The sequence below is a fragment of the Dermacentor albipictus genome, chromosome 1 (assembly GCF_038994185.2).
Source record: "Dermacentor albipictus isolate Rhodes 1998 colony chromosome 1, USDA_Dalb.pri_finalv2, whole genome shotgun sequence".
In the NCBI taxonomy this organism is placed as follows: Eukaryota; Metazoa; Arthropoda; class Arachnida; order Ixodida; family Ixodidae; genus Dermacentor; species Dermacentor albipictus.
The window spans coordinates 428,267,086-428,294,549 of record NC_091821.1 but is presented as its reverse complement, the minus strand read 5'-3'; the positions used below and the strand labels follow the sequence as shown (position 1 = coordinate 428,294,549).

At 44.3% G+C, this 27,464-nt stretch overlaps 1 protein-coding gene across 3 annotated transcripts in view; it reads left to right on the top strand.

The window, feature by feature from the left end:
* Positions 1-27,464, top strand: part of LOC135897407 (putative sodium-coupled neutral amino acid transporter 11) — a 67,354-nt gene that overhangs the window by 32,911 nt on the left and 6,979 nt on the right. For 2 of the 3 annotated variants that reach the window (XM_065426034.1, XM_065426020.1), the window contains exons 2-10: positions 10,942-11,029; positions 11,107-11,240; positions 12,565-12,640; positions 13,381-13,446; positions 13,537-13,643; positions 19,501-19,580; positions 19,655-19,725; positions 24,984-25,145; positions 26,183-26,295. In XM_065426034.1, the coding sequence (XP_065282106.1) occupies positions 10,942-11,029; positions 11,107-11,240; positions 12,565-12,640; positions 13,381-13,446; positions 13,537-13,643; positions 19,501-19,580; positions 19,655-19,725; positions 24,984-25,145; positions 26,183-26,295 (897 nt within the window). Of the gene's footprint in view, positions 1-10,438; positions 10,475-10,941; positions 11,030-11,106; positions 11,241-12,564; positions 12,641-13,380; positions 13,447-13,536; positions 13,644-19,500; positions 19,581-19,654; positions 19,726-24,983; positions 25,146-26,182; positions 26,296-27,464 lie in introns of all 3 variants that reach the window. The other variant, XM_065426027.1, reaches the window with a different exon arrangement.

Genomic DNA, 27,464 nt, shown 5'->3' with positions numbered 1-27,464 from the left:
GATTCTGCTGCGCGGAAACTCGAGCATAAACCAGAAAGAACCGGAAAGCTTACCTTCGTGCGCTGCGTTCGCCGCCAGCGTTTCCAGGAAAACATTACGGTTACGTAAGCTGCAGTTGCCGGGAAAGCGTGAGAAGGAGTCGGGGATCTTTGAATGCTATCGCGCTCCGCTCTTAAAGGCGAAGCTTAGGCATCCTCCAAATCATTATTATTTGTGGCACGAGCATCGAGTGATACTCTTGTTTCTTCAGCAGCACTTCCGGTTCACTTCCCGAGACGACCGGGGAGAAAATTAAAAATAAATCGAAAAAAAGAAAAAAAAAATAGTACAGTACAATATTCATGGGTTTCATTACAGATATCATATCAGAGTACAAGTTTAGTTCCAATTTGAGTTGCTAAAGTGTGTGGAATAATTAGAATTAACTAGAAATCACTACTTACCGCACACCAAAGCACAGAAACGTAGACTTTAGAGACCCGCCACGTGAGCGCGACTATGGCAAAATCCCTGGAAACCCGGAAGTAGAAAGCGGGAGTAATGACGTCACTAATGACGTCACACACAAGGCGGCATGCTATTTACACGGCTAATTAATGGAAAACAACTGTCTCCGAGTTCGGTTTGTGCGTTGCGTTCGCCTAAAGTTAACCGATCGAGTGCCACTAACAGACACCTAAGTCAAAGATTGCGGTCGCCTACCATTTTTAATAGTATTATTATTTTTTAGTTGTGTGGCCCTGACTGCCTATTGAATTTCTATAACACAAGACGAATTGCTGCACACACTAATTCAGACAGGTCTCGGTCCGTGGTCACAGAGCGACATGGTTTGCTCTGAATTCAATGACGTTAGCCCTTGGCGCGAATTGAAAATCGCCGCAAGCAGAACGTCTGAAACGCTGGTTCACCGTCTGCCCCAGCTCGCTATACCGCTTGTGCGAAACACTTCCTGCACGAAATTTCAAGAGCTGATAGTCCTCAATGCGCCTGTGACCACGTGGACGAGGCTGTACTGTATTCTACTAGAATGTCAGCACACAGCAACGTTTAATACGTTACCATAACGGTAGTGGCCTGCAGGCTCTTCAGCCTCTAGGATATGCTACATCCATGACCAACATATTCATTGTAAGGGCGAGCGTTAATATGGCGCTCCAAAATTTCTGGAAGCGAACGGTATTCTCGGAAAATATTGAGAACAGTATTTATCTGTGGGGGAGTATTTATTATGTGGCCTCGCGTGAACCTATTCCGTATTTTCTTCTGTGCCGTAACTTTAGTGTAGTTATGTGACTGGACTTTTTGTGTTTTCCTCTTATCCCTTTTTTTCCCTAGTTCTACTTATAAATAAGTTGTACTTAGTTATATTGGATGACTTTCAGTTTTGGTGCGATTTTATGTGACGTCTATGGTCATTATTGTCTGCGCATCTCTGTGGGAAAAGCAGTATCCGGCGCCAATTAAATGTGCAAACATCTACTCAGCATTGTACATTAAAAAAGGAATCGCTGATCACTGTGCATCGCATTGTATTCTAAAGGAGCCGAAGATTGAACATGGCAAGCTTTCATTCTCAATTACTACGGCCGTAGTGCGGTAGCATTGAAGGACTCTGCTTAAACTAACCCAAGCATACGTAATAAGCCGCGTGTGGTGCTATACCATGCCTTTCTTAAACATCAGGTCAGAGGAGAGGAGAAAACTCGACTCGCTCATTCGACGGTGCATAAAGAGGGCCTTAGGCTTACCAATTAGCACCTCTACAGAGAAGCTGCTCTCTATGGGAGTGCACAATACCTGGGACGAAATAACGGAGGCTGTCAGAATTTCGCAGCTCGAAAGATTAAGCCGAACGACCACGGGCAGAGTTCGAAATGGTATACGCCTGCAAACAGATAGGGGACTACGAGGCGAGTCAAACATCCCGCAGGACTACCGAGAAAATCTAATCGCCCCCCCCCCTCCCTCGCAACATGCATCCCATATTCAAAACGGTGAGGAGGGAAAGGAGAGCACATCACTAATCAGACGCTTCAAGTCGATTGACAGCAAGTCAGGTGCGGCGGTCGCCTCAGTGGTCGAAGGCCGAGGTGCCCCCGTATCGGCCGCCACCGTTAGAAGCCGCAACACGGAAACGCCTGAAGTTGCGATAGCACCACGATTCTTCCATCGTGGATAGCACTCGCTTGCGTTGGAACGGAAGAAAATTTCATAATTAGGGATAGCAAAACGGCCATCTGGAATTTTGGAAAGGGTGGTATCTGGCCGGAAGCGGCAAGGGTTCTGGCCAGCAGACGGCTAAACAGAAAAATTAGCCTAATTTGGACACCCGCACGCACGTCCGTTCATGGCAACGAGGCGGCCCACGAGTTAGCCCGAGCTCTCCACTTCCGGGTGGCTCTGGAGCTGCCCGACTGCCGGAACATGGACGGGGGTCTGCAAAATTGTACGGAGATCTTCGAAAATTACCGATTACGCAGGAGACTCGTGCCACCACCGGATAAAAGTCTGAACAGCCTAGAGGCAGTCGCATGGCGGCGCCTGCAAGCTGGGAACTTCGTAAACCCCGGTCTGGACATACCATGTCATACGTGACAGAGAAAACGATAAGTGCAAACACTGTGGGGCGAGAGGGACCCTCGACCACATAATCTGGGAATGTGCTAGCTCCCCATCGTAGAGAGGCCCGGGAAGCCCTTCTGCGGAGCGAGAACCCTACTCCACAGCAACAAGCCATCCGCCATGGCGGAAGAAGCCGCGAAGAGTCAAGACCTCTTTGTTTGCTTCTAATCGCGGAGGTCCCGTCCCCCGTCCCCGAGGCCTGTGTGCTGGGGACGGGGAGTAGATGGCCTCCTTATCTGGCGGTACAATAAAATTGTCATCATCATCATCAAACGCCGCTGAATGTCCGGCGGTCGACCGGGAGCCCAGACGGCGCCAGCTTGCCGACGAGTGTCGCTGCGGTCGTTGCGATTGTTTGAAACCAGAGAGCGGACGGTGCTTTCCGTCTGGGCCTGGACCCTCGCAAACTAAGGGGGCACTGTTTTGACGGGGTCGCAAACACGGCAGGCAGATTTACTGCCGTGCAGATAAAGATTACGGATTCTGAATCGCGGTCAATATTTGTGCACTGCAGTAACTACTGTCTAGGTTCGGCACTCCAGCAGGTCGCAAGGAACTGCGATGTCGTCGGCGGCGCTCTGAACATTGTAGAGGGTGTTTCCAATGCAATCCTCGAATCGAAGAACAGGAAGACCGCTTATTCGAGCGTTGTATTTCCTCCGGGTAATGATGCCGGCGAGCAGGATTGTTCCAGACCGAACACCCTACTAGCTGTTACCACTGTGTTCAACGAGGTGGACAGCAAGAGTAAAATCAATGGGCAGGTTCGTTGAGAACTATGAAAGGGTGCAGGCGACTTTGCAGGAACTGGTACAAGTTCAAAGCTCTCTCAGTGGCACCAGCAAGACAGCCATAAAAGGATATGAGAAAGTATTCGAAACTTTATTGGGTATTAACTTTTCTATAGCCCCGTTTGGTCCATGCGAGGAATTACCGAGGATGCTTCAAGGCCCAGTTTACCGCGCTGCAGGAGCAAAATCAGAAGCAGTTGAGGCTTTTTGTGACCGCTTGTCAAGGCGAGGCCTCATTTGACGTTCTATAAGGCATCGGACGAACTCAAGAGCAAAATAGTTAGGTCTAAAGGAAACTCGTGTGCCCAGTTTCGCAGTCGCCCAGACGGCTTCAACTCACACACAAGCTTGAGGAGTCTGCAGCGCTTGACGGCAAGTCGTCACAAAGAAAATCGTTTTTGCCGCTATCGATCATATTACCAGCGAGATCCGGAGGCGATTTGAACAGCCTGGCATGGAGCAGCTATGAGCCTCGAGCGCATTTTGACTGACGCTGCTGAAGGTCGAAACTTCGCTGCTTACGACCTAAATGAGCTTTTAGGAGCACACGCTGCAGTTTGTGACATCAGCAGGCTTTCAACGCAACTCGTGCTTCTCCCCAACGCTCCTGCGTGACGAGGGTCCGGCTGCAACTGAACGCATTTTAGAAATTCTGCAGGGTGTTACGTTTCGCCTACGACGCGCGATATGGCCGGCGCGGATGCAACGGACGTCGGGGCTTCGTTCAAAGCGGCGGACATTTTGGCCCGTTCGGAGCGGCCGCGACGCATCCCCGCCGAGCGCGTCCCGGCATGTTCAGTGCCACGTGTCTTTGTGTGTGCGTGTGTGTGTGTGTGTGCCCACGCTTGTCAAAGCGCGGCAGCCGGGGAGAGGAGCTCCCCCAGTGTGAAGCGAGGAGGTCTGACCGGCGCCGGCCCGGCTGATGCGTCACCTCCTTGTCCCAACGTGTCTCTCAGTCCGTCCGTCGCCGCTGTCACGTGGTGTCGTCCCGTGACCTTCCTTCTTGCCCGCGACGCCAAGAGTATAAAAGCAGCTGCTCCCGGACGCCAAGAGAGAGGCTCCGATTTCTTCTATTGAGTAACGTGCTCTCCAGTCTCTCTACTTCGGTCGACCTGACCGCCCGCTCTTTGCGATGCTAGAATAAACAAGTTGTTCTGTTAGCAGTCGACTCATGCTTTGCTGGGACCTTCGGATGCTTCCAGTGTGCCCCAGGCCGCCAGGCCAACGCTACCCTTGGGGCTTGCGACCTATTTGCAACAACGGGTGTCAGCACTGAGGTTCCAACAGCTGGTGGCAGCGCTGAGGTTCCAACAGCCGGTGCCATCGGTGCGGATCAAATAAGGGGAAGCCTGCAGATGTGCGCAAGATGATGGACCAGGTTGTCCGGTACCTGCAACTCTTGTTTTCTGTGCTTGCCTCAGCTGCTTCAGGAAAGCGATCTTTCAGTGCTCTGAGGCGAGTAAAAACATTTTTGCGCAATCGAATGATGCAGAGGCTGACACACCTTCTCCTCCTCCACGTGCACAATAAGAGAGCTACGGAACTGCACTTCGATGCCGTCATGAAAAAGTTCGTGTCTAGAACGGCTGAACGAACGCTAATTAGCATTTCTCTCGCGCATGCTAGCGCACATTTGTTCAGTCTTCACGTTGTTCAGTCTCAGCTGATTTTTCTCTATTATGTTTCAGCGATGATGACCTCTCGCATTCGAGCCTGAACAATACCAAAATATGCTCGAGGCACTTTGTCAACGGAGAAAAAAAAAGAACACTCACCTGGCAATTCGCCAAAACCTCTACAATTGTGAGGTGCAAGGCACGATCCAAGTAATGAAGCTATATATGACAGTTGAAGAACGTCCACTGCCGTATTTGCTCACTTGAGTAGCATAAAATAATGATTTGTTAACTTACTTTGAGTTCGACGTCACAAGCATGCTTGCTTTGTTGTGAAAAACACTTCGCAACCTACCGTGGTTGCTTAGTGGCTATGGTGTTGGGCTGCTACGCACGAGGTCGCGGGATCAAATCCCGGCCACAGTGGCCGCATTTCTATATTTCTATGGGGGTAAAATGCGAGAACACCCGCGTACTTAGATTGAGGTGCACGTCAAAGAACCCCAGGTGGCCCAAATTATTCCGGAGTCCCCCACTACGGCGTGCCTCATGATCAGATCGTGCTTCTGGCACCTAAAGCTCCATAATTTAAGCACATCGCTGCGATATCCGTGGTGTTTACTTCTTTGGCACAATATGCATGGTTGTGGTGGTAAATTTCACGTGCTTTCTCAAGCGTCGGTGGTCCAAAATGGTCTTCGATCGCCTTAAAACCGCAGTTTTAGAACAACCGACACGTTTCAAACGAGCGGCGCAATAGCATGCCTCCGTCTCAGTCGCCGCCTCGGTGTTTCGCGTAAGTGACACGGTGGCGCTACCGGCTGAGCCAATCGTTGCGCCGCCTGACCATTGAAGATAGCTCATATACCTTCCAATTGGTGTCACTGATAACGCTGTACACATATTACTCATATTTAGGCACGGGTCGAATCAGCTGGACGTGTTTCAAGATGTGCGCCACATCTTTTAATTACCATGTTGAGACAAAGTCAAGCAAAGAGAGAATGGTTGGAACACATTTTTGTTTTCCCTGTCCTGCTCTCCTGCTCTACGAATCTAAGCCCTTGGCAGCAGACGACATCGAGATATACGTCATAATACCACAAGCACGACACAGCCAAAGATTCTTAGAGCAGTGTCACAAACAACGGCCAAGCTGACGAAACACAATTGATGCGCGTAATCACAGCAGTAAACGTCAGAAACGAGGTGCTAAATTGCGGGACAGCACAAAGGACACGCGTTACGGTGAGCGGCATGTGTGTTTTTATGCAAATGCACGAAATCTCGTTAATTGCGAGATTCGCGAGAGATAAGAGCAACAGAACGGGTGCCAAGGGAAAGTATACACATTCTAAGTCGGCAAAGTGGGCGTGATAACACTAGCAAATTTGCGGGCATCTGACGGGAGTCAGAGACGTGTAAGGCATGGGTAACTGCATGGAGGTCAATGGAAGCCGGGAGAAGTGTTCGTCCTGCAGTTGACGTAATCGGGCTGACGATGATCATATGTGCATTGCACTTGGGCAACTCAATCCCAAGTGTATCAGGCATGCTGTCGACAATCCGATAAAAAAATAACAACAACAAAAAGTGCTATGAGCGCTGAAACTTTGACCGCAAGTGGTACTCTCCCTTTTTAATTCAGGTTGTTAAAATATATTGGCATGGACATCAAGCGTACTAAACTCCTCCGAGTCCTCTCATCCGAGCGGATTTCTCTTGGCGCGCGTTTCCTGACAGAAAAGTCGGCCACCATTTTGATGCTACCGCGTGTGTAGTATATACATTATATTGCCATAACGAAAAGAAACCCGTCGCATTTCAATGTGCGCATCTGACAAAAGTTCGTAAAGTATACTAAAAGGGAGAGGGGAAAAATGATTTGAGCTGTATGTATCAATAACAGTCTTTTCTGCAATACAAAAAGGAAAAAAAGGGGGAGCTTGGTAAACCAGAATATACGCAATAACGAAAGGCGCCACGTGTGGCTCCTAGAAGGCTGTTCGCAAGAGCAATGCGCTTTAAAACGCGTGTGTACAGTGGTGCAGTGGAGATCTTTGGGTAGCGCTTCATCGCGTAGTTCCGTGGACATACAGCTAAACGGGCAGACAGCACGTGCGCGTCTCAGAAGCGCTATCGCCGTTCGCGTCGAACGCGCCCCACCGGATGGATGGATGGATGGGTGGATGGATGTTATGAGCGTCCCCTTTGCAACGGGGCGGTGGGTTGCGCCACCAAGCCGACGCGCCACGAAACGATGGATGGATGTTATGAGCGTCCCCTTTGGAACGGGGCGGTGGGTTGCGCCACCAAGCTCTTGCTACTATACTGCCTAATATTCTACTTAGGTTAAGCAATGAAAAAAAAACACGCAAAAAAAAACACTATGAACTACCACGTCCAAATTTTCTGATCCCCTATGGCGAACTGTGCTTTTGTACGTCTCCGTATTTTGTCGTTTCCTTACTTTTCTTCCACCAATCCTCCAGTCGCCTCTTACTAATGTCTATTGTGGACATGTTTGCTTTACCACTGCTCCCTCTGAACCCAAGGGCTTCAAGGAGGCCAGTGGTGCCTAAATCGACCGCAGGGTAGACGTCTTCACATTCTCATAAAACATGCTCCGTTGTTTCCCTAGCTTTACCACGCTGGAGATGCATCGGCGGTGAAAGACCAAACTGCGACCGCGAAAAACGAATGGACGAAGGAGAGCAAAATGAAAGTTTACTGATCTGCGAGGAAAGCGTTAGCTTGGGGCAAACTTCGTCAATTGTTCGAGTATACACGTAGGACGCGGAAATGCTTTCGTGAGACAACCGCTGGACCGGTTTGAAATTTATTTTGTTGCATTTGTAGAGCAGAAATGGTTAAAATCGAGTGACTGTAGGAAGCAGCATGTTGTTTTTTATTTTGGCCCTCCAGTTACAAAAGCCTTCAGAAAATTAGCAAGTTTTAAAATGATAGAAGCGGGAAGGCTTTTCTTTTTTAAATTCGTAACCCTGCATGAAGAATGGAATGGAATTTACAGCTTACGCGAAATTATTACAACATTTACGAGGGTTTTGTAAAAGTCCGCTATAATATAGCAAATTAGTGGCACGTTTCAGAACGATGCATAATGTACTTCCTAGATTTTGTCCGCTTTCAATGTATTACTATAGTGCAGTTTATAGTTGTGATATCGTTTTTTATTGCTGAGTTACTGAGCTGTAAGGCTTGAATTTTTTAAATGTTGCAACTTTCAATAATCTTTATTTGAGAATGGACTGCCGGAATAAAAATCTGCATTTTAAGGTTACAAGATCTTAACTTTTATATACAGCAAGTTTCTTTAGATTTGGTGCACCAAACACCGAGAAAGAGATTTCTCCGGTTCCCTTTATTTACTTAGGAGCTCCCGAGTTAAAGCTTCCTCTTCATTAAAGGAGCGACCCTCTTCACTTGCAAAGGCGGAAGCAGTTTCATCTCTGGAATCAATTCATTTGCAAAGTGCTGTCGTTCAGGTATTTTCATGCAACACGAAAGTTCAGGCGTTTTTTACGTCAGCAGGACCGAACAATTGTTTACATGCTTATGCTCAGTATGTGCAGTGGTATATATATTTGTTTAATATTTCGTGATAGCCGAGACCTCACGAACCCAGACACCGCTTTAATGGCTCTCAGTCTAGCCCGTGCGCGTAATCTCAGGCCAGATCACTGATGAGCCCGTCGATGAGCTAGAAACTTCTTGCGACGATTTGCCACCCGCCGCCACAGCACAACGGCCACAGCGGCCTGCATTGGCCACTTTCCTAATGATCTAAGAGTGCCGGGTGTCGGCGACCAAATATATTTTTGGTCGAAAACATCTTAAAAAATCTTGAGATAGACGTTCCTAGTGCATTTGCCAAAATAGACTCCAGTAACACTAATGGTGGTTATTACAGCAGATATAATACGCCGGCATATTTCAAGCACCGATGGCTATGTTTGGAAAAGAACATCAATTTGCCGTCTTTGCATGGACAAAAGCGTCTACAACCTTTTCTAGCTGTTTCGAGACATCCTTAAGAGGTTGTGTGTTTCGTTAAGGTTTGGGGCCGAGTCGACGCAGAAGGAAGGCCGAGAAGCCACGTCACCAACGAAAGTGCGAGCACGGGGTGCAATCTGAATGGCATTCTTCACGGCCACCATTTTCACGACATTGTACATGTAGGTCATGTCTTAAAACTCGAGCGGGACGCCTTCGGTCGCTGTTGTACAGTGGCTCAGTAGAGAAGCTGCGTCGCCGGGGCGTTCGAATAATTACTAGCAGGTCTGGAGAATTGGCTGGCGACTGTAATCCGCGGAGGAAAGTTTTTTCTTGTTTGCGCTGGAGTGAACTGTATCTATGATGTTAAACATCCTTTCTTTATGGCTGTTAATAAACACATTTTTCGCATTTGGCTTATGTTGGCTATGAACTGGAATAATGGCAATGCAATTGGCTCATCGAGACAGTAGATTATGCATGTTTTCATATTTATATTTGTTAGTTTCGAATACTCCGACAATTCAGAATTCTGGAAATGGAGCCGAAGCGCATACAGAATAGCATAACGTTCGATCAAATAATAACAGTATCGAATTATCTCGCAAGTACAAATTGACAGTTTCAAGTAATGAACTCTTAAATCGAATACTGGCACATCCCTCAAAAAAGGAAAAGAAAAAAACTTTGTTCTGGCGCTCTTACCAAATCACATGAAAAAATCTGGAAGTGTATCACATTGCCAGGAAGAGTGCCATTTGCATGAACCACATATGCTTCCATTCCATTGTGCTATAAAGCGTTTACATCTTTGTTAAGTGTTTGCGATAATTTTATGTTATGTCACTGTGACATGTACTGTCTGTGTGTATCAGTGTGCGTCCACTGCTCCTTCTTGCCTCATCGTCCCAGTGCTGTTTTGACCACCTATGTACTGCTAACCAGCCCAATAACTGTCCTGAAACATATTTTTTTTTCTCGACCGACATACCCCAGAAAAATTACTGCACAAAGTACATGTGAATGGGTAATCCCCGGTAGCTCATCTTTCGCAGTCTATGAGGATGAAGCATTCATTTTCATTATTGCATAATTATAACGTTATAAGGAGCAAGTGTAATTTCCACCCACTAATGGACAGACCCACATTTTTCGAGTGTGCAACATTTTACAGCTTGAGCAGCCAAAATCAGATATGAAAGACTGCTGTCAGTTATTAAAAATGAAACTATTTTCTAACACATTCACACCAAAATACGTGGATTAAATCTCACAAAACTTACTGATTGCTTTTAAAGCTTGCTCCAATTTAAGTTACCATTCTTGATCATTCTTGGCTGACACGTGATCACTCAAGTGTATCTAAAACCCTCCCCAATGTTCTGCTTCCAGAGTGATGACAGCACTGACACAAAGCAACTCGTGCTGGTATGAACTGCTCACGTTACTTAAAGCATGACTAATGTCTCTGTGCTTGAAGTAAGACATTAACACATTTTGTGTACTACCTTGTGTGTGCATGTCCATGCAAGTCCGTGTGTGTGTGTGTGTGTGTGTGTGTGTGTGTGTGTGTGTGTGTGTGTGTGTGTGTGTGTGTGTGTGTGTGTGTGTGTGTGTGTGTGTGTGTGTGTGTGTGTGTGTGTGTGTGTGTGTGTGTGTGTGTGTGTGTGTGTGTGTGTGTGTGTGTGTGTGTGTGTGTGTGTGTGTGTGTGTGTGTGTGTGTGTGTGTGTGTGTGTGTGTGTGTGTGTGTGTGTGTGTGTGTAAAAACAAGTTTTCTTCTTAAGGTGCATGCAATTAGCTAAAATGACATTACGCCCCAAACCATAAGTGACCTTGGAAAATGCTTGCTGCCACACTAATGAAATTTTCACGACGTTCCCATCCCGTCACTTAGGAGGACAATACTGCTTCTCAGGAAACAAGCAGTTTATTACAAACCAGCTTCAACTATATCAACAGCATCATTGGATCAGGAGTTGTGGGTAAGTAAGAAGTTCTGGAAGAATACACAACATGGTTGCAGTGCAGAGTGTAACGACTGTCAACCGTAACACCACAGGAATCGCATATGCACTAAAGCAAGCTGGCTTTGGAATGGGGATCATCCTGCTGATAATGTTTGCGGCCATTACGGACTACTCCCTGTGCATTTTAATCAAGGCTGGCATTAGCACAGGCACCTCAACATATCAGGTTGGTCGACTTGTATCCTTTGCAGATCTCTCGCTGCACCAAGCATTGATCACTGCGCCGATTTGGCACACTGCTGGGACATCTGTCAATAATAAGCTGGCCACCTCAGTTTTCTTACGAGACTGATGTACAGTGTGGTTGACTGTTAAAGGGAATGTGCCAATGTGTCTTCCTTGCTTTAGAGGCGCTCCAGCTGCAATTACTATGAAGTTGCATCAATGAACTGCACTAAGGTGAAGGAAGGTGCCTGTTCCACCAATCACAAGTCGTGTGCCGCAAAGGGCACCACCGCACTTGACAAATAAAAGTACAGTCGAACTTCGATATAGCGAAATATCTTTCAATACGAGACTACCGTCACTATATTAGACATTCGTTAGAAGCATACATTCATTACGTGCAGGCATATACTAAAAACATTTTAAAATCATTCAGTTACATTTGTTCAGATCTAGAGTGGCAAACCTCGCTATAACAGTCTCACATCCGTCACCGATACCTTCATTATGTCTGAAATTCGTAAAACAGATTTTCATTGCATGCTGTTTCCGACGAAAAAAACATTTTAGAGTTATTTTGTTACATTCAATAATTTTTATATCTGACCATGCCAGATTCTGATTGTCAAACTTTGTTATAAAGATGTGACACCTGACACTCAGACACATTCATTATATTTAATATTCATCATAAGCATATGTTTGCTACATGCTGGTATTGGCAAGACCCATTTTATATTTACTTCGTTATACCCAGTAATTTGTTATAACAGTGGTCATTTGTATTGAGATTCAACTGCATTCACATGTGCTTACACTCCCGTGTTCCCTTTAACAGTGCACTGCACCGTACATGTGACCATTGTGCCCATTAGTCACAAAAGGAACTGGTCATCAAAGACAATGTACACAATGGGTCATCTGCAAACAAGAGTAAAGTTCACAAAGTTGCACTGAATCGTGCCATGCATGCAATGGCTATGCGGACTGCTTGCTCAAAGCCCAATTCGGTGCAAACATGGCACTTGATGTCCAGTTTGAGAACCTAGTCACTGATTTAGTCAATTGTGTGAATCTGCCTTTGCATGTACAATTCATTCCTTATGAAGGTATTTAAAAGGCAATTAAGAGCTTTTTTTACCTATACGGAGTTAAAAAATTGATATGCACGAGATAAAAAAAATGTTATCTAGTACCATTTTTCTTGCGATAGGATCTTAACGTGCTGTAAAAAATGGTTGCACTTTAATAGTGGCACTTCTTTTTCAGTGTGCTTTTGATGTCTGCAGCATGTATAAAAACATTTTTTCACTTCTCCCGCTTAGGACCTTGTCCAAGCTGCCTTTGGCCTGCCAGGATTCTATGTCTTGACCATCATGCAGTTTATTTATCCTTTCATTGGTATGTACTAGAATGAGGCTATAACCTGTGTTTAAGAAAATGCTTCTTACTCGCTTGAAGAGATCCTTTTAGGATCGCATAGCACATCTTGGCCTTTTAAGTTGTATTAATCAAACAGGCAGATATTGTTTGCAGTTCATTTTAAAAATTCGGCATATGATTTCTCAAATATTCAATTTAGGACATATGTTTCCATCACAAGAATGAAGCTCAACGTTAGTAAAGCTGTAGTTCGCAATAGCAAAAATACTGACTAGCACTAATTTTGAGATATCTGTCCATGAAACATCTGACAAAATAGATTGCCGTTTCAGTTAAAAATTTCACAAGGGCCTCGCTCTAGCTGGCCGGGACGATAGTAATTGAAATGTTACATTTTTAGCAGATTTCGGGGACGGATATCTTGAGGCACTAATATTAATATCCCACTGAAGCACACACGACTTTAATAGTACTCAGATTCAAATTTGCAATCGCAACATGTGTCGTGAATAGAAAAATGGGAAGCTAATTAGTGCCGCTTTTTAATTAGGCATGTGGACATTACAATTTCTTATGCAGGTAATTTCTGCCTTTGCTTCAGCATATCCTCCCGATATGCTGAAGCAGCACTATCTGTCAGCTAATTATTTAAAGATCTGTTTGCATAAAAAATACATACGTGTAACATGTACATAACAATGCCTAATTTTTAAACTGAACTGGCTAACTGAGCATAATTTGAATATTCCTCTCAACAGCCATGATCAGCTACAACGTCATCATTGGTGACACGGTCACTAAGGTGTTCTTGCGAATTTTCAACGGTGAGTGTACACGCATGTGACTCTTAGCCACCGAGTTTGTGGGTTTCTTATATACTGTTCTCTTTAAAGCTTTCTTTTTTTTTATTTCAGTGGCACCTGACAGCATTCTTGGCAACCGCCACTTTATTGTTATCATGGCCTCATTGTTTGTCACCCTGCCTCTTTCCCTGCACAGAAACATATCGAAGCTCAACAAGGCAAGTGCATTAGCACAGGCGTATGCCAATAGACCAGTGAGAGTAATAGTGGCCAATAGGTGAAGGATTGTGACAAAATCTTAATTTATATACTTGGTAACATAGAAGTCATTTTGCTTGGCATCTAATTCACTGAATTTGGTGAGTTTTTTTTTTGCATTTAAGGGAGCCCTGCAACACTTTTCTTTGAGGCTGTCATTCTTGCTTTAGGCCTGTTTTTTAGCATGTCAAAGAACTAACTGAAAAAGGAATGATGGTAATTAATACACACAAACCACAAGTTATCGGTTGCAGAAACTTCAAATTGCGAGCAAAATGAGAATGTCTCTCGACTCGGAATTGCGCCCAATAGCCGCAGAGCATCGATGTTACGTAAAAAAAATTCACAGACGATTACGGTAAATCAAGAACACTCCCACCGCGGCTTGAGGCAGCCGCGAAGAGCTACGACCGAGACGATCAGCTCTGGGCCGTCCAGCAGGTCCTCGAGGCGCTCGAAAGGCAAGGACCCAGCGAGCCGGCAACGGCGAGCGGAGACCCGCGCCGAGTAACGGCAACTTCGAGGATGACGTAGGCCCTCGTCGGGGCGCGCGAGCGCCCAAATGCAGGCACAAATAAAGTTGGCTCCAATTCAATCCAATCCAGACGATTACGGTACTCCCTAATGCGAAATTTGAGTGCAACTCTATACGTTTTCATTTTTCAATATATTGAAGCAAAGAAGTTGGGAGAGACATGTGGCAGAGTTGCCAGTCGTCAAAAACCTTATCTGCGGGTCAAACATGTTGGCTTTTATACACGACCCGTCAAAGGTTCCAATGTAATTGCTGGTGCCACGTGGCTTCCAGGAAGTACTACAGAATTCACGTCGCGCATACAATCAGATTACACAACAATTGCAAACCACGACAATCAAGAAAAGGGACGAATGACAACAAACCAAGCAAACCAAACAAGCACGAGCTGACACGAGCAGACGACAGTACGAAACGAGCAGTCTCGCCGAGACCAATGAGAACGCATCAAGCGGTTGGGCGGGTCCGCATGACACCAGTTTCCCGTGCACACGTCACTGAAGGGGTCGCTCTCAATGGTCTCCACCATTCGCTCTTTCATCTTTCACGGTGCTCGTTCACTCGGTTACGTTGCCACCGCTACTCGCCGCAGTAATGGGCGCCCAAAAGAGCTGCGCTCTAAAGAGTTCGCACACCGCGGGTGCCAAGCCTGCTCTACCTGTTGATGGCACTCCTATGGTTTCCACGATCAGGCAGCGCTTGGTCTGCTCTCGGAAGCCCAAGTCACTTTAATGGTTACAACAGCTTGTGCAAGGCGGCTGTTGGTGTGCCACGTGCATGCTCGGCATGTTGATGCGTCGTTTCCATGGTTGCAACACCTCAACTGTTAAAATGGTTGTAAAACGCAACACCTCGCCCTCTAAATGGTTGTCGTTAATACTTAAAATGGTTGTTAAATGCGATGCCGTATATTTTTTTTCCAAAGTACTTTCAATATTATGTGAATGTAAATCACGCTTTACATTTTAAACCAATGACCATTGTGCCACCACTGAACTCCCAGTACATTTCATTGACATTACGTCCATTACACAAAGTGCAAAAAATTGTCGCACCATGATTAGGGTGCCTACCAAGCCGACATTTCAAAATTCCCCGAGCTTTCCAGGCTTTCCCTGAGTGCCTTTGTAAAATTCTCTGAGTGATGCAGAACTATGTTTTATGTCAAGATGGGCTGAAACCATATCACCAGATGCTGTCACTCTCTAATAAGTATATAGAGTCGGACATACGAATACGAATAAAAAGGGGATGTATACAGAAGCAAATATTTTCGAATATGAGCTATTTCTATCAACTGATAGAAAGCTCAGTGGTATGAGGCCCGAACTTTGTCACAATTGAGATTCTCTCTGAACAGATCGTAAGTCAACCTCAACTGTCCTGACATACTCTCATCCCACGCACGTCACCTCAGTGTTGTGTTTCACTGCTTTAAAGAGTTTATTTGGTTTGGATGAGAGACACGTGCATCTCGGCATCAGCCAACACTTTGTTTTCTGAGCTCAAGCTCCTTCAAAATGGCGGCAGCAGCTTCCTTTCCCATTCATTCCCCAGTGCATAGATCCTTTCTGTTCTTGTCCTCCTTCCACCACTCATTCGCCCCACGGACAATTTGAAGTATCTTATTGGTCAGTTGCACAGTCCACGTACGATTTTTAGAACTCCCTAGGGGCCGCGAAAACGTCCGGAAAATCGGCCAGTTGGAAAAAAAATCCATGTCATTCACTGCCCTTAAGGGCTCAGACCACCACAGGCACATTCGATAACGCTTTGAAGGCCTGCCGGTACACGTATTAGGCATATCGGTGCTCGTACTGTGACAGGAAATGCCAAGTGCATGCGTGTATAATTAAGGAATACATACTGTGTCCCGTGGCGTAGCCCCTTCACACGCTTGTTATGCTTCACTGCAATACTTTTGCGTATGCTTCGCCAAGTAACATTTCTGTACAGAGGCGAAGCTGACTTTCGGGAACCGGCATTATGCAACGCTACGTGCTTTCCAAGCTTCTAAGCCAATCGCGAGGGCCACAGAGCGGAGTTCATGCCATTACTGACAGCGGCGAATTCTTTCAATAAAAAACACGGCACCCAACTGCAAGAAACTTCATAGCGAATGTCGAAGCAGCTAGGCCTAGCGTTGCCGCAATGGTGGCTACGGCAGCCAGTGGATCTGCGTGCGATAGCGCCGGTTCGAGATGGCGAGATAATCAAAATGGCAGTGGTGGTGGCTTTGATTAATGCCGTTTCGGACCTGCGTTCACGGCGAAACGTCTGGAAAATCGGACGGCGAAGAGTTCTTGCGTCCGAAATTTCAGACGTTCTGATACACTGACTCTATGGGGCACGTGGTGGTGCCGCGAAGCCGTCCAAATTATCGGGAATCCAGAAAGTCGGTCGTTGACTGTACACTGACAACTCCTCCGGCCGACGACAGGGCGTCAAACACGATTCATTACGATTCCTGTCTGTTACTCAAGCAAGCATTACCGCGACTTTTGACCCTTTCGATAAAATTACAGCTAATTTTCCCTGATAGAGGCACAAATTCCCTGAGTTTTCACTGAGTTTTTCCAGACTACTCAAAATCCTTGAGAATTCCCGGTTTTCCCAGTTGGTAGACACCCTGATGATGCTGCCATCAGCACTGCTGAACAATTGAGCTTTTTCAGGAGTGTTGCAGGGCACCTTTAAGAGAAAAGGATTAAAATCTACCAACTGAAGAATGTAGATTGCCAATTTGTGGCACTAGAAACCATCTCAAGATGACTGTCAACTTGGTGTGATTAGCATTGAAGCAATGCAGTGGCACACCGTATCGCCAACGCCGAAACGCATTGTGTAGACGTGCCTAAAGCCCCTCCATACACGTTTCCGCCGAAGAAAGCGGCGGTGGCGCGTGGATGGAGGACCTTTAGACGTGCCAGGCTAATGCATTCTGCAGGACACACTGCGCCATCTAGCGCCACCACCACAAAATATTAGCGTGGTACGTGTCTGAATATACGGTGTGTTTCAGCGAACACTTCCGAAAATTCTTAAAGGCTGCCTGTGGCAGATAGCGTAATTCTAGTTCATGAGGTGGTCTACTTGAAGAGGCAGACATTATTTGCACGCAAAGTTGAAATGCATATATGACTAATTAACAAAAATTTTACTAATTACAATTTAAAATTCTAGCCATGGAGATTGCAAGGCACTTAGAACGAATTCTCAGGATGTACCAGTTTCGAGATACTAATTCCCGAACTTTGCGGATAAATGCATTGGCGTTCCAGTTACTTTCTTAACAAAACATTGTTTTATGCATTTAAGCACAAAATTAACTGGAACGCCAATGTATTTCTCTGCGAAGTTGGGGAATTTATATCTCGAAACTGGTGTCATCTTGAGAATTCATTCCAAGTGGATCCACCTTGCGAACTCCTAGGCTAGAATTTGTAAATTGCAATATGGGCCATAAGGTAATTAGTCAAAATATCAACTAATACTTTTTGTTAATTAAGTTAATCATGCTGTCCACCGCTTAGAGCAGACCACCTCATGAACCAGAATTGCACTAGCTGCCAGAAGCAACCTTTAGGAATTTTTGAAAGTGTTCGTTGAAACACCCTGCATATAATATGGGTTTGATTCTCCCTAGCACTGGAGGAATTGTAAAGGAATTTTTGTCATAGAAGGGGCGACACATACCCAGAGACAAGTTGGTGTGAAAGCGATTTGATACAGGCAAACATACATACCGCAAACAGGGTGAAGCTCCCAAAGAATGCTAATCGTACTAAAATCCTTCAAAGTTTAAAAACCAACTACTCAAGTTTACAATTCAGTAGCTCAGCAATACAAAATGGTATCACTATTCAGTAAGCACCTAATACACGTAAAGCAAACAAAATTGATGTATTATACTCCGCTCTGAAATATATTTGGAAGTAGACTTTTGCAAAACCCTTGTAAGCATTGCAAAAATTTCACGCAAGCTGGCATTTCATATGCATCACATTTGTACACTTGAGATGCTCCAACAGACGTAGTTGACAGAACTGCATTGGTATGTTTTTGGTGCAGAATTAAGAATTGTAAACTTAATGTTTCCTTTTTTCCCTTGTGAAACCGTCTGTGGCAATTTTTCAAGGTCCCAAATCAAAAGTTTGCTTCATTGTAGAATTAGGTTATTTCACTTGAATGCAACAAATTTCATACAAATAATTGATACAAATCTTATACAAATTCATACAAATTTCAGTCTACGAGGCTATTTCTGCATTTCACATACGTTTAAATAGCGAAATCAGGGTTGCCAATAGTTAAAAGCTTACCTTAAGCCTTTATCTACCAATGACAAGGATAGTTGTCACAAAAGTTTTGCCAATATGGTTGATAAAGATAATAGTCGAAAAAAAAATACCTTCTGGTTTTAACCAATGACAAGCATATCAGTCAGCTTGCTTCTAGTCACAGTTTTCAATACTGTACATGGCAGCACTTTTCAGTGTTTAGTGGCTTTGTGTGTGGTGTGTGTGATTGAATGCTTTCTAGATATTCATTCCCAAAATGTGCAAAGACTACGTTGGTGTTCCAGTTATTTTTCTATTTGAATGCATAAAATGAAGTTTTGTTAAAAAGGCAAGTGGAACAACAGTGCACTTATATCACAAAATTTAACAGGGCATATCTCAAAATTGGGAGCCATCCTCAGAATTCATTCCAAGCGGATATACATTGCAAACTTACTGGCTGCAATTTATAAATTGCAATATGTGCCCTGAAGTAATTAGCTAAAAACCCATTTTTTGAGCAAATAATGTCCGTTGCAAGGTGAAAACAAGTGGCGGTTTAACTTGCTTTGCAGTAAAGTAGTGCAGTGAAACCTAAATATAATGAGCATGGATATAATGAATGATCTGATATAATGAAATCTAAAATTTTTGTTGCCAATACTAGCATGTGGTAAATTATGGTTATAGTAAATATCAATGAACATATTTCGATGTCAAAGGCAACTTTCTTATATTGTGGTTCCATTGCAGTAAGCAATGCCATCATTATTTTCCATGCCCATACGAAGACTGGTTATAATGACTTAATCATTAAGATAAGGTGCTGCATATGACTTAGCACAGGCAACAGTGCAAGCATACAAAGAGGAAGAGCTTTCAAGAAAAAATGCTGTAGCAAGCAACAGCAGGCAATGCTGCATGTTAATTACAAGTTCACGGTTCCCTGCATTCAAAGTTCCATTGGCGACTTGATTCACGTTTTTTTCTTTTCTCCACCAGGTGTCACTGGCATCACTTCTAATTATTCTCGTTATCCTGACTTTTGTGATTGTGCGGATAGGGAACTTTGTAGACGTAATGTAAGTAGTCTGAACTCATTCACATAGTTCTCTTGATCAGTTGCCAAAACACTGCATTTCGCCGTTCGTTACAGGCCCAGTTCTCCCGATTCTTATGCGTTTGCTGACAGAGGCATCACAAAGGCCATTGGTGTCATTGCATTTGGTAAGCAAAGTTCATCTTGTGGTGACATAATTTCCCTTTGAAAATAACATATGCCCTACATCTTGTATGCATCCAATACTCACATATGATCATATGAGATGCTACACCAAGTGCTTCAGTGAAGGGGTAAGTAATGCCTAAATGAAAATCCGAAAAGAAGTAGGTTATTTTTTCAGCACCAGTTCCAACATGTAACGGGGCTCACAAGTGTTTTTAGTAGCAGTTGTCAAGTGCCATTTTGCAGCTGTTTACAATAAGAGTGGAAAGTAGGGGTGTGCGACTATCTGAAATTTCAAGTAGGAATGGAATAGTCATTGCTATTTCATTTCCATTCGACTCAAGAATGCACAATTCGAAATTGTTGAATAGGGTATTCATTTCTTTCCAAATATAAGGGGCAACAACAATCACAGTTTTGAAGGAGAGAGACTGATGCAAGCGAGGACTGTTCCACTTGATCTTGCTGCAAGGTGACCAAGGTTGCTGCACACAAAACACTAGTCCCCAGCAAATGCACACTTCAGATAACTCCTATTCACTAATTTTCAGTAATTTGATAAGAACCCCTTGCTTTTAGGCAATCTATACACGAATTTACTGTCTTAATTTAGGCAAAGCAATTTATTATTTGGGTGAGTTTTGCCATGCTTACATCTCTTTAACACAACATAAGGTGCTGTCGTACTTCGCTCCTTCGATGAGCACTACCCACCCTTTGCATGCATCAAGTGATATACTGCTTCCTTGTTTAATCAATGTACTAGTCATGGCATGCAAGATAACTGAATGCAGTTGCTTCTCATTTATAAGCTCCTCAGTTGATTGGACATACAATTTAAATGGAATTACATGTGCCAAATAATGTAAAAGATTACTCCTTTTTTTTGATTGGACAGGCTAAATACAATCACTTTGTTTAGAAACTAAAAAAATATTCGATTCAGTATTTGGAGGTAGTTTTTATCTAATCGTATTTTATTAAACTCGGAAACTACACTACAGTTGACCCTCTTTGAACAAAACCTCAAAGGGTTCCGTTTATCAGGAGTTCCATTTACTGAGAGACAAAGCTGATACAACTGCATGAATACAAAGCCAACAACCACGAGGATGGTGTTCTTTTAACAGACAGCTCCGTTTAAGCGATTTCCGTTTATCGAGATTCCACTGTATTCAAATGCCAAAAAATATTTTTTCTTTCCTCAAATTTTTACACATTCAGTGTTCTTAACTAAGGGGTGCTGCTTGACAAAAAAAAGAGCTTGTCGTTTTACAAAGACAAAAAGGTAGGCCATGTAATGCATAGGGCAGATAACCAGTGGACCATTAGAGCTACACAGCCAACAATCACAGAAACTTAGGTGGGGTGATGTAATTAGGAAATTTGCAGGCACAAGATGGAATCAGCTAGCGCAAGACAGAGGTAAATGGAGATCACTGGGAGAGGCCTTCATCCTACAGCGGACGTTAATAAAGCCCTCAATCTCCCAAAGTAGCGCCATTCACTTCCCTCCTCCTCCGCTCGGCGCGGCCTCGACGGTGGCGCCGCCGTTGGTGGGCCTGCCGTAGCAGACGACGGCTAACACGCTACGGGAGGAAATCCGCAGAAAAGTTCGTTCGAGCCCTGCGAAGCAGTTTTTCAATCGAGATCTTTCTTCGTCAGTCGGTAACTGGCCTTTAGAATTTCGTGTTGGAATTGCGGAAGAAATAGAGAAAATGACCATTATTCAAGGCGTATTTAGGGCGTAAAGCGCGCGACGTTGAGAGTTCGTGTTGCTGAAACACGACGCAAGCACGCGGTGTACTCAAACGCGCGTAGTTACCAAAGTTTCAGGTGTTGACAGCGTGAAAGTATGTGTACGTGGTTTCGTAGGGTTCATTTACGTACCTGCAGGGTACTTTTGTTCGGCCGGCGCGTGAGAGATTGCTGACCGCACACAGCCATTCCGGCTGTGTGCGGTCAGCAATGCCTGGTAACAGGGCCGTTTTTTTCATTGCGGGGTGCTTTGGTAATCGTGACGATATATCGTTTTTCTTTACAATTACTGCTCCAGGAGGGCACATGTAATGGCTAACAGAGGCCTCTGAAGAGCACGTGACATTACAATAACGCAGGCGACGCAGAAAGTGTTCGCATACAAAATTGGCTGTCCGCGATCTTATACCCCCTTGGCATGTATAGGCTTCGGCGAGCCCCACCCAGCCCTGGTTCTAGCTTTGGTGTTCCCGTTGCCGCTTTGGTGCTCTGGAGGCGCCGTCAATAATACCAAATAATGACAAGGTGTTACAACTAGTAAACAAAATTTATTGAATAAATACAATCGCGCCGAGGCGCCAACTTCTAAAGCAGCGCTAGCGCGCCCGCGCGAGTATTATGAAACGCCAACGAGGAATTTACCGGCCCACGTACGACTCTACGATCAAAGTGCACGTTAAACATCCCCAGGCGAGCTAGATAAAGTTATCCGGAGCCATCCACTACGACCTGCATCTTAGCTTTAGTCGCTTCGGAACGTTAAAAACGTTAACCATCACAAACCAGATCAATATATGCGGACGTACATTCGAAGCTAAAAGACAGCATCGTAAGTCATATTGAGCCTTGCAAAAGCGTCGGGAATGTGCTAACTTCTGGTGGAGCTCAAAACACACCCTGAAAATAAAGTCGCTTTTATGTCGCAGGCCAGCTACAGATGCGTGCATTTCACCGCAAGACGAAACTACATGAAACAAAGAGAGCACATTCGAAAAAAAAAGTCAAATAACGCGCTAAAAACCACGCAGAGCATGAACACACACTTTTTCGAAGCGGAAGGCGTGAACTAGGCTCTAAATAAGAGGTTGTGAGTAGCCGTGGCCCTTACTTCACTAAGCCGTGCGTTCTTTGGCACTATTCGAAGTCAGCCCGCCCGATCCTGCGAATCCACACTTCTTTTTGCGTTGCGCCCGCCGGACGGCAAAGCAAAAAGCTTTTTGCCCTCGTTGTGTCTGCTGCGGCAACCGAAGGCGCAGCAGCATGGCATCGCAATTAAGTTCTCGGCCCTACACATTCTATTACGCTAACGCACTCCGTTATTCCGCCTGCCGTACTTTCGTCGCGCAGGCCCAACAATGGAGGTCGGCGCGCGCTGGAAATAAAAAAAATATACAAAAGCGCGACGCCTGCTTTCACGTGACACAGATTGGCCAATGGGGGAGCGGAGGAGGCTGGGGCTACAGGAGACGTGGAGGAGGACGCGCCAGGGTGAGCGGGGTGGCGGAAAGATCCAAGAATGGCGCTACTTTTGAAAAATTGAGGGGCTTTAGACGTAAAGATAGGCTGATGATGATGAAAAAGCATTTGTCAAAAGAAAGGAATCAGTAGTTCAAAAAAAAGCAAGAGAAAAAACCTTCTGCTTGAAATATGCTTTACACCACAATATCGATTGCACACAGCAAATAAACTGTTTTAAGCGCGCGGCTCTTCGGCGCCTGTTCCTGCGGCAAGCATCGGCGTAACTGAGCGAATGAGCACAGCGCAGTGGGGGATGAAAGACGCAAGGAGGAAAGCGGGAGAGGAGGCTATGGCAGAAGGGTGAGAAGAAAAGTGTAGCACGACGGTGATGGCTACGAGATGGCACCAGAGTAGCGCGCACCGTCTGGGAAGTTTGTCGGCGGTGGCTGCTGTGAATCGTGCCCACGTGTCACCCACGCGCTGTCTCTCGCGATTTCCAGATTAGCGAGGCGGTCGCAGCACACTTCACTACATTTGCAATGCACCGAATGGTATATTAGCGTCTGCGCCAGCCAACATGCCATGAAATGAAAACACGTATCGAGCTGTGCTCAAATTTCACATCAAGGAATGTCGTAATCATCGGTGAATTTTATTTTTTAAATACAAATTCTGAACTTATTTGTAGCATTTGCCATATGTATCATCCTCATAACGTCCAATGATGTTAATAAGGGCTGCGTGGTATAGAATCTGGAAATAATTGCACCAAAAAACATCTATGGCCAAGGAACGTAAGAGGAAGCTTTAGCTCAGGAGCACCTATCTGAATAGATGGAAATGGAGGTAATTTTTCTAGGCATCCACAGCACCAAATCCATGAGGTTCATTGCATTTTAAAGAAAAAGTTAGGATTTTGTGAATGTAACAAGAAGGCTTCTTATTTAGGCTAATAATTTTTTAAAAATTCTACAAAGCTGCTGAATTAAAAGAACTTAAGTATCAGCTTTCCAACTCGGAAACAAAGCGCCATGTCACAATTCTGTAAACTTCATCCAACAATAAATCTAAAAGCAGACAAAATTGATACAATATATGCAACTATTGCAAAGCCCTCATAAACATTGTAACAATTATAGGCAAGCTTTTGAAATTCATATATAAATTTGTCTGCTTTGTGCTCTAACAGATGCAGCTTACAGAACTGCGATAAGTTTTTGGGACAGAGCGACAGATTTGTAAACTTCGTGTCTCAATTTGATGTAAGCTTACCAGTTTTCAAGAATTTTTGTAAAAAAATGTGAGGTCCTGAATCAACATTCTGCTTGCTAGAGTCGCTAGAATTTAACTTTCGCTTTCAGATGTAACAAACTGAAATCAAGTGAGTCCAGTGGTTGTCTCGCAAAATCATTTCTGCATCTTGGGAGTATTTGAATAGGGAAATCGAAGTTTGTCTTAAGTTGAAGCTTCCTCTTAATACAATTAAATTTTTCTTTGTGGTACGGGCATGTATAACAATATAGAACTTTCTGCATTTGCTGAATGCGTCATTATCACAAATGGTGTTAAAAAGACATGCACATGTGTGGTATTGGCTCTGGATGGATTAATGTATTTAGGAACTCACCACCCTAGAGACTAAATGCCATTAACCTTACCCATCTCACATAGGTAATATCACTGGAAACGACAACAGATACTGCACTAACCTCATGAAGCCCGAACAGCCTTCCATATCAAAGAAAATTAAAACATCACCTTCACTTCTGGCCATGAAGAATATGTACATGCAAAAAATGCAATTAAATGTTATTTGATTAAAATAGTTTAGTGAGTAATTAGGTTTTCTGAACGATCTTCTACTAAAATCTCGCTCCAGAGTATAAAAAAACACTACTACAGGCTTTCTGTTACGTTTCGCGAGTACCTATATGAATACCGAGGTATCAAAATCAGCTCAGTAAAAAAGAAAATGACACAGTGGGCTTTGCGAGGTTAGTTAAGCAACACAGGCAAACTTCCTCCCTATGTACAATTCTCGCAGCTTACATGTGCCACCACAACTCGTTCCTGCTGTTTTCTGCCCTGAAAGACCCAACCCAGCGGCGATGGAACAAGGTGACCCACATCAGCTTGTCCCTTTCCTGCATCATCATCGTGCTCTTCGGCATTGGTGGTTATGTCTCCTTCCATGTATTCAGCCAGGGTAAGCAAGCTGTCATTGGCTGGTAGCATCCGCTCCTGCTTAGCAGTATTAAATGGCCCCCACACAACACTCACTCGAGGGCCTTTTCTTGTAGGAGGTGGTTAGTTCTAAGGTGCCATCCACAATAGTTAGTTGAAGTAGCTTTCCAGATAACTTTTCAAACTTCTGTTCTACGTGAACTTCTGAAAAAAGTTGCATGAATCCTTTCATGTCTTTTTTCCCCAAGAATGGTACCAAGATGGCTTGATTTTTTAAAATGTCCTGAAGCGCTTGAAAAACATGTTTAACTGCAAAAAAAAAAAGATCACTGGAACCTGTGTATGGCGAAGAATAGTTATTTATTTGCTATTATGAACTGCCTGCCACATTCCTTTGAACTTTGTACAAATGACTGCTTGTATTGTAGCATGCCTGCTTTGATGCTGTGCCAACTTCTGCCAACTACCGGCAATGCTATAGCACTCGGAGCACTAACTCCGAACTACGCTTTCTCACACCACCTACACCAGATACTGGTTTCCTTCCAAATTTTCTATCTGTTAACATCCCTTTTCAGGTGGCAGATGAAACAACGGCATGTTCATGTGAGGATCACTAGCAGCCATGTAGTCTAAAAAATCTTGAAAGTGTAGACGATAGAACTACTGCCATCTATGTTGTTAAAGGAAAAGTACCCTTTCACAGCCCCTTCTCATCGCAAGCCATTCTGAAAGTGGTGCAATATCTATGACGAGGTGGGCTCGTAATAAGCCAAAAAGTCACAATCACCCGTCACGAGGTGAGGTCATCAAGGGCCTTTAAGGCATTAACAAGCAAGTTAAGCCTACCCAAGGCAATAAAGCCACTCTTTACAAAAACCCGCGCACTCCTATCATTGCCCTCACAGTCTGGGATCCTCCTTGGCATGCTTCCTTTAATCTGTGCTTAGTACTCAACACGAGGGGGCATGCTTCACAATCTATGTGCTGCAACAAGTACTGGCATGACAATCTACTTGCTTACCTGAAATTAAGTGGCATGCAATCCATCTTTTGCAGGCGACCTGTTCGAAAACTATTGCAAAGATGACGACCTTGCCAATGTGGCTAGGCTGCTCTTCACGCTCACTATAATGCTGACATACCCGATCGAGTGTTTTGTCACGCGGGAGGTGAGGATGGTTTTGCTATTTGTGTTCCGAAAATTGTAGACACGTTTATCTAGTACATTTAGCAGAAGCAGAGCAAAAATAACGAGAAAAATGCATAGTTGATGTAGTAATATGTGATAAGTTTAAGGCAAGCTCATGTAGTTGATGGTCCTGCCCACGTGAAATGTCATCGGTGTATGCAATAATGCATTTCCGAGCTGCTCAAGTTGGTAACGAGTGCTTACACTTGCTTACCAAATGCATACTAATTGAATTCCAAGGTGCAGTGGCCTAACCAAGTTAGACAGTGGAATCTGTGATGCATGCTTTGATTGTTTAATTTTTTGGGTAAATGCATGTGGCAGCATTTCAATGTTGCTAAGGCTTTCTCCTTGTGTGACATTCACAAGTCGTGTAGTTTAGTTGCTGCCTAAGATTGCCGACACCATAAAAGTTGAACTCTGCGTTATTCCTTTAGGCATGAATGGCTAAAATGACAAAAAAAAAAAAGAAGTGGGAGAGCGCTCGGCTATACAAGTACGGTGCCTGTGTAGCTGCATTGCAGGGATTTTCTTGTATGCTATCGGTGGATGTGAAATTTACAACTTTTATGACAAGGCAGCTTTAAAAAAGGCTAATTGCTCTTTATATTCAACCACCACTGCTTACAGACAGTCTAAATAAAGAAGTTGAACTATTTAGTATCTTCGCCAAACTGAGGTAATTCTTTTTATGCAGAACATTTTTTAAGAAACAATCATATCTAGGCCCCTGCCACTGCTGCTGATATGCTACAATGGCATACATTAGCAGGCGAATTAATGACACGAGTTCACTGCTATTCGGCAACAATTTTGCACTCGCAGCAGATGACCTACAGCTAGTAATTGAGTTAGTGCATTTTAGTAAATTAACAAAATTACTGTTGTAATTTTTCTTGCTGCTAATAACTGCCTGGCCACAAGGCCTATATACAAAAATGACAGGCTTAGACAGAGTTTATCTTTTTTAATTTTCCTTATAGAAACACCGAGCATGTGTGTATCGCAGCTAGATTTCTTCAAGCCCGAGTGCGTCTTAAACAGTCCGTCTCATGGCATCAGTGGTAGATAATCAACATGACTGCAAATGTTAAACAAGTTAGAACAAACTAGCACATACATTTTTACAAAGATGTTCACTAATGTGCA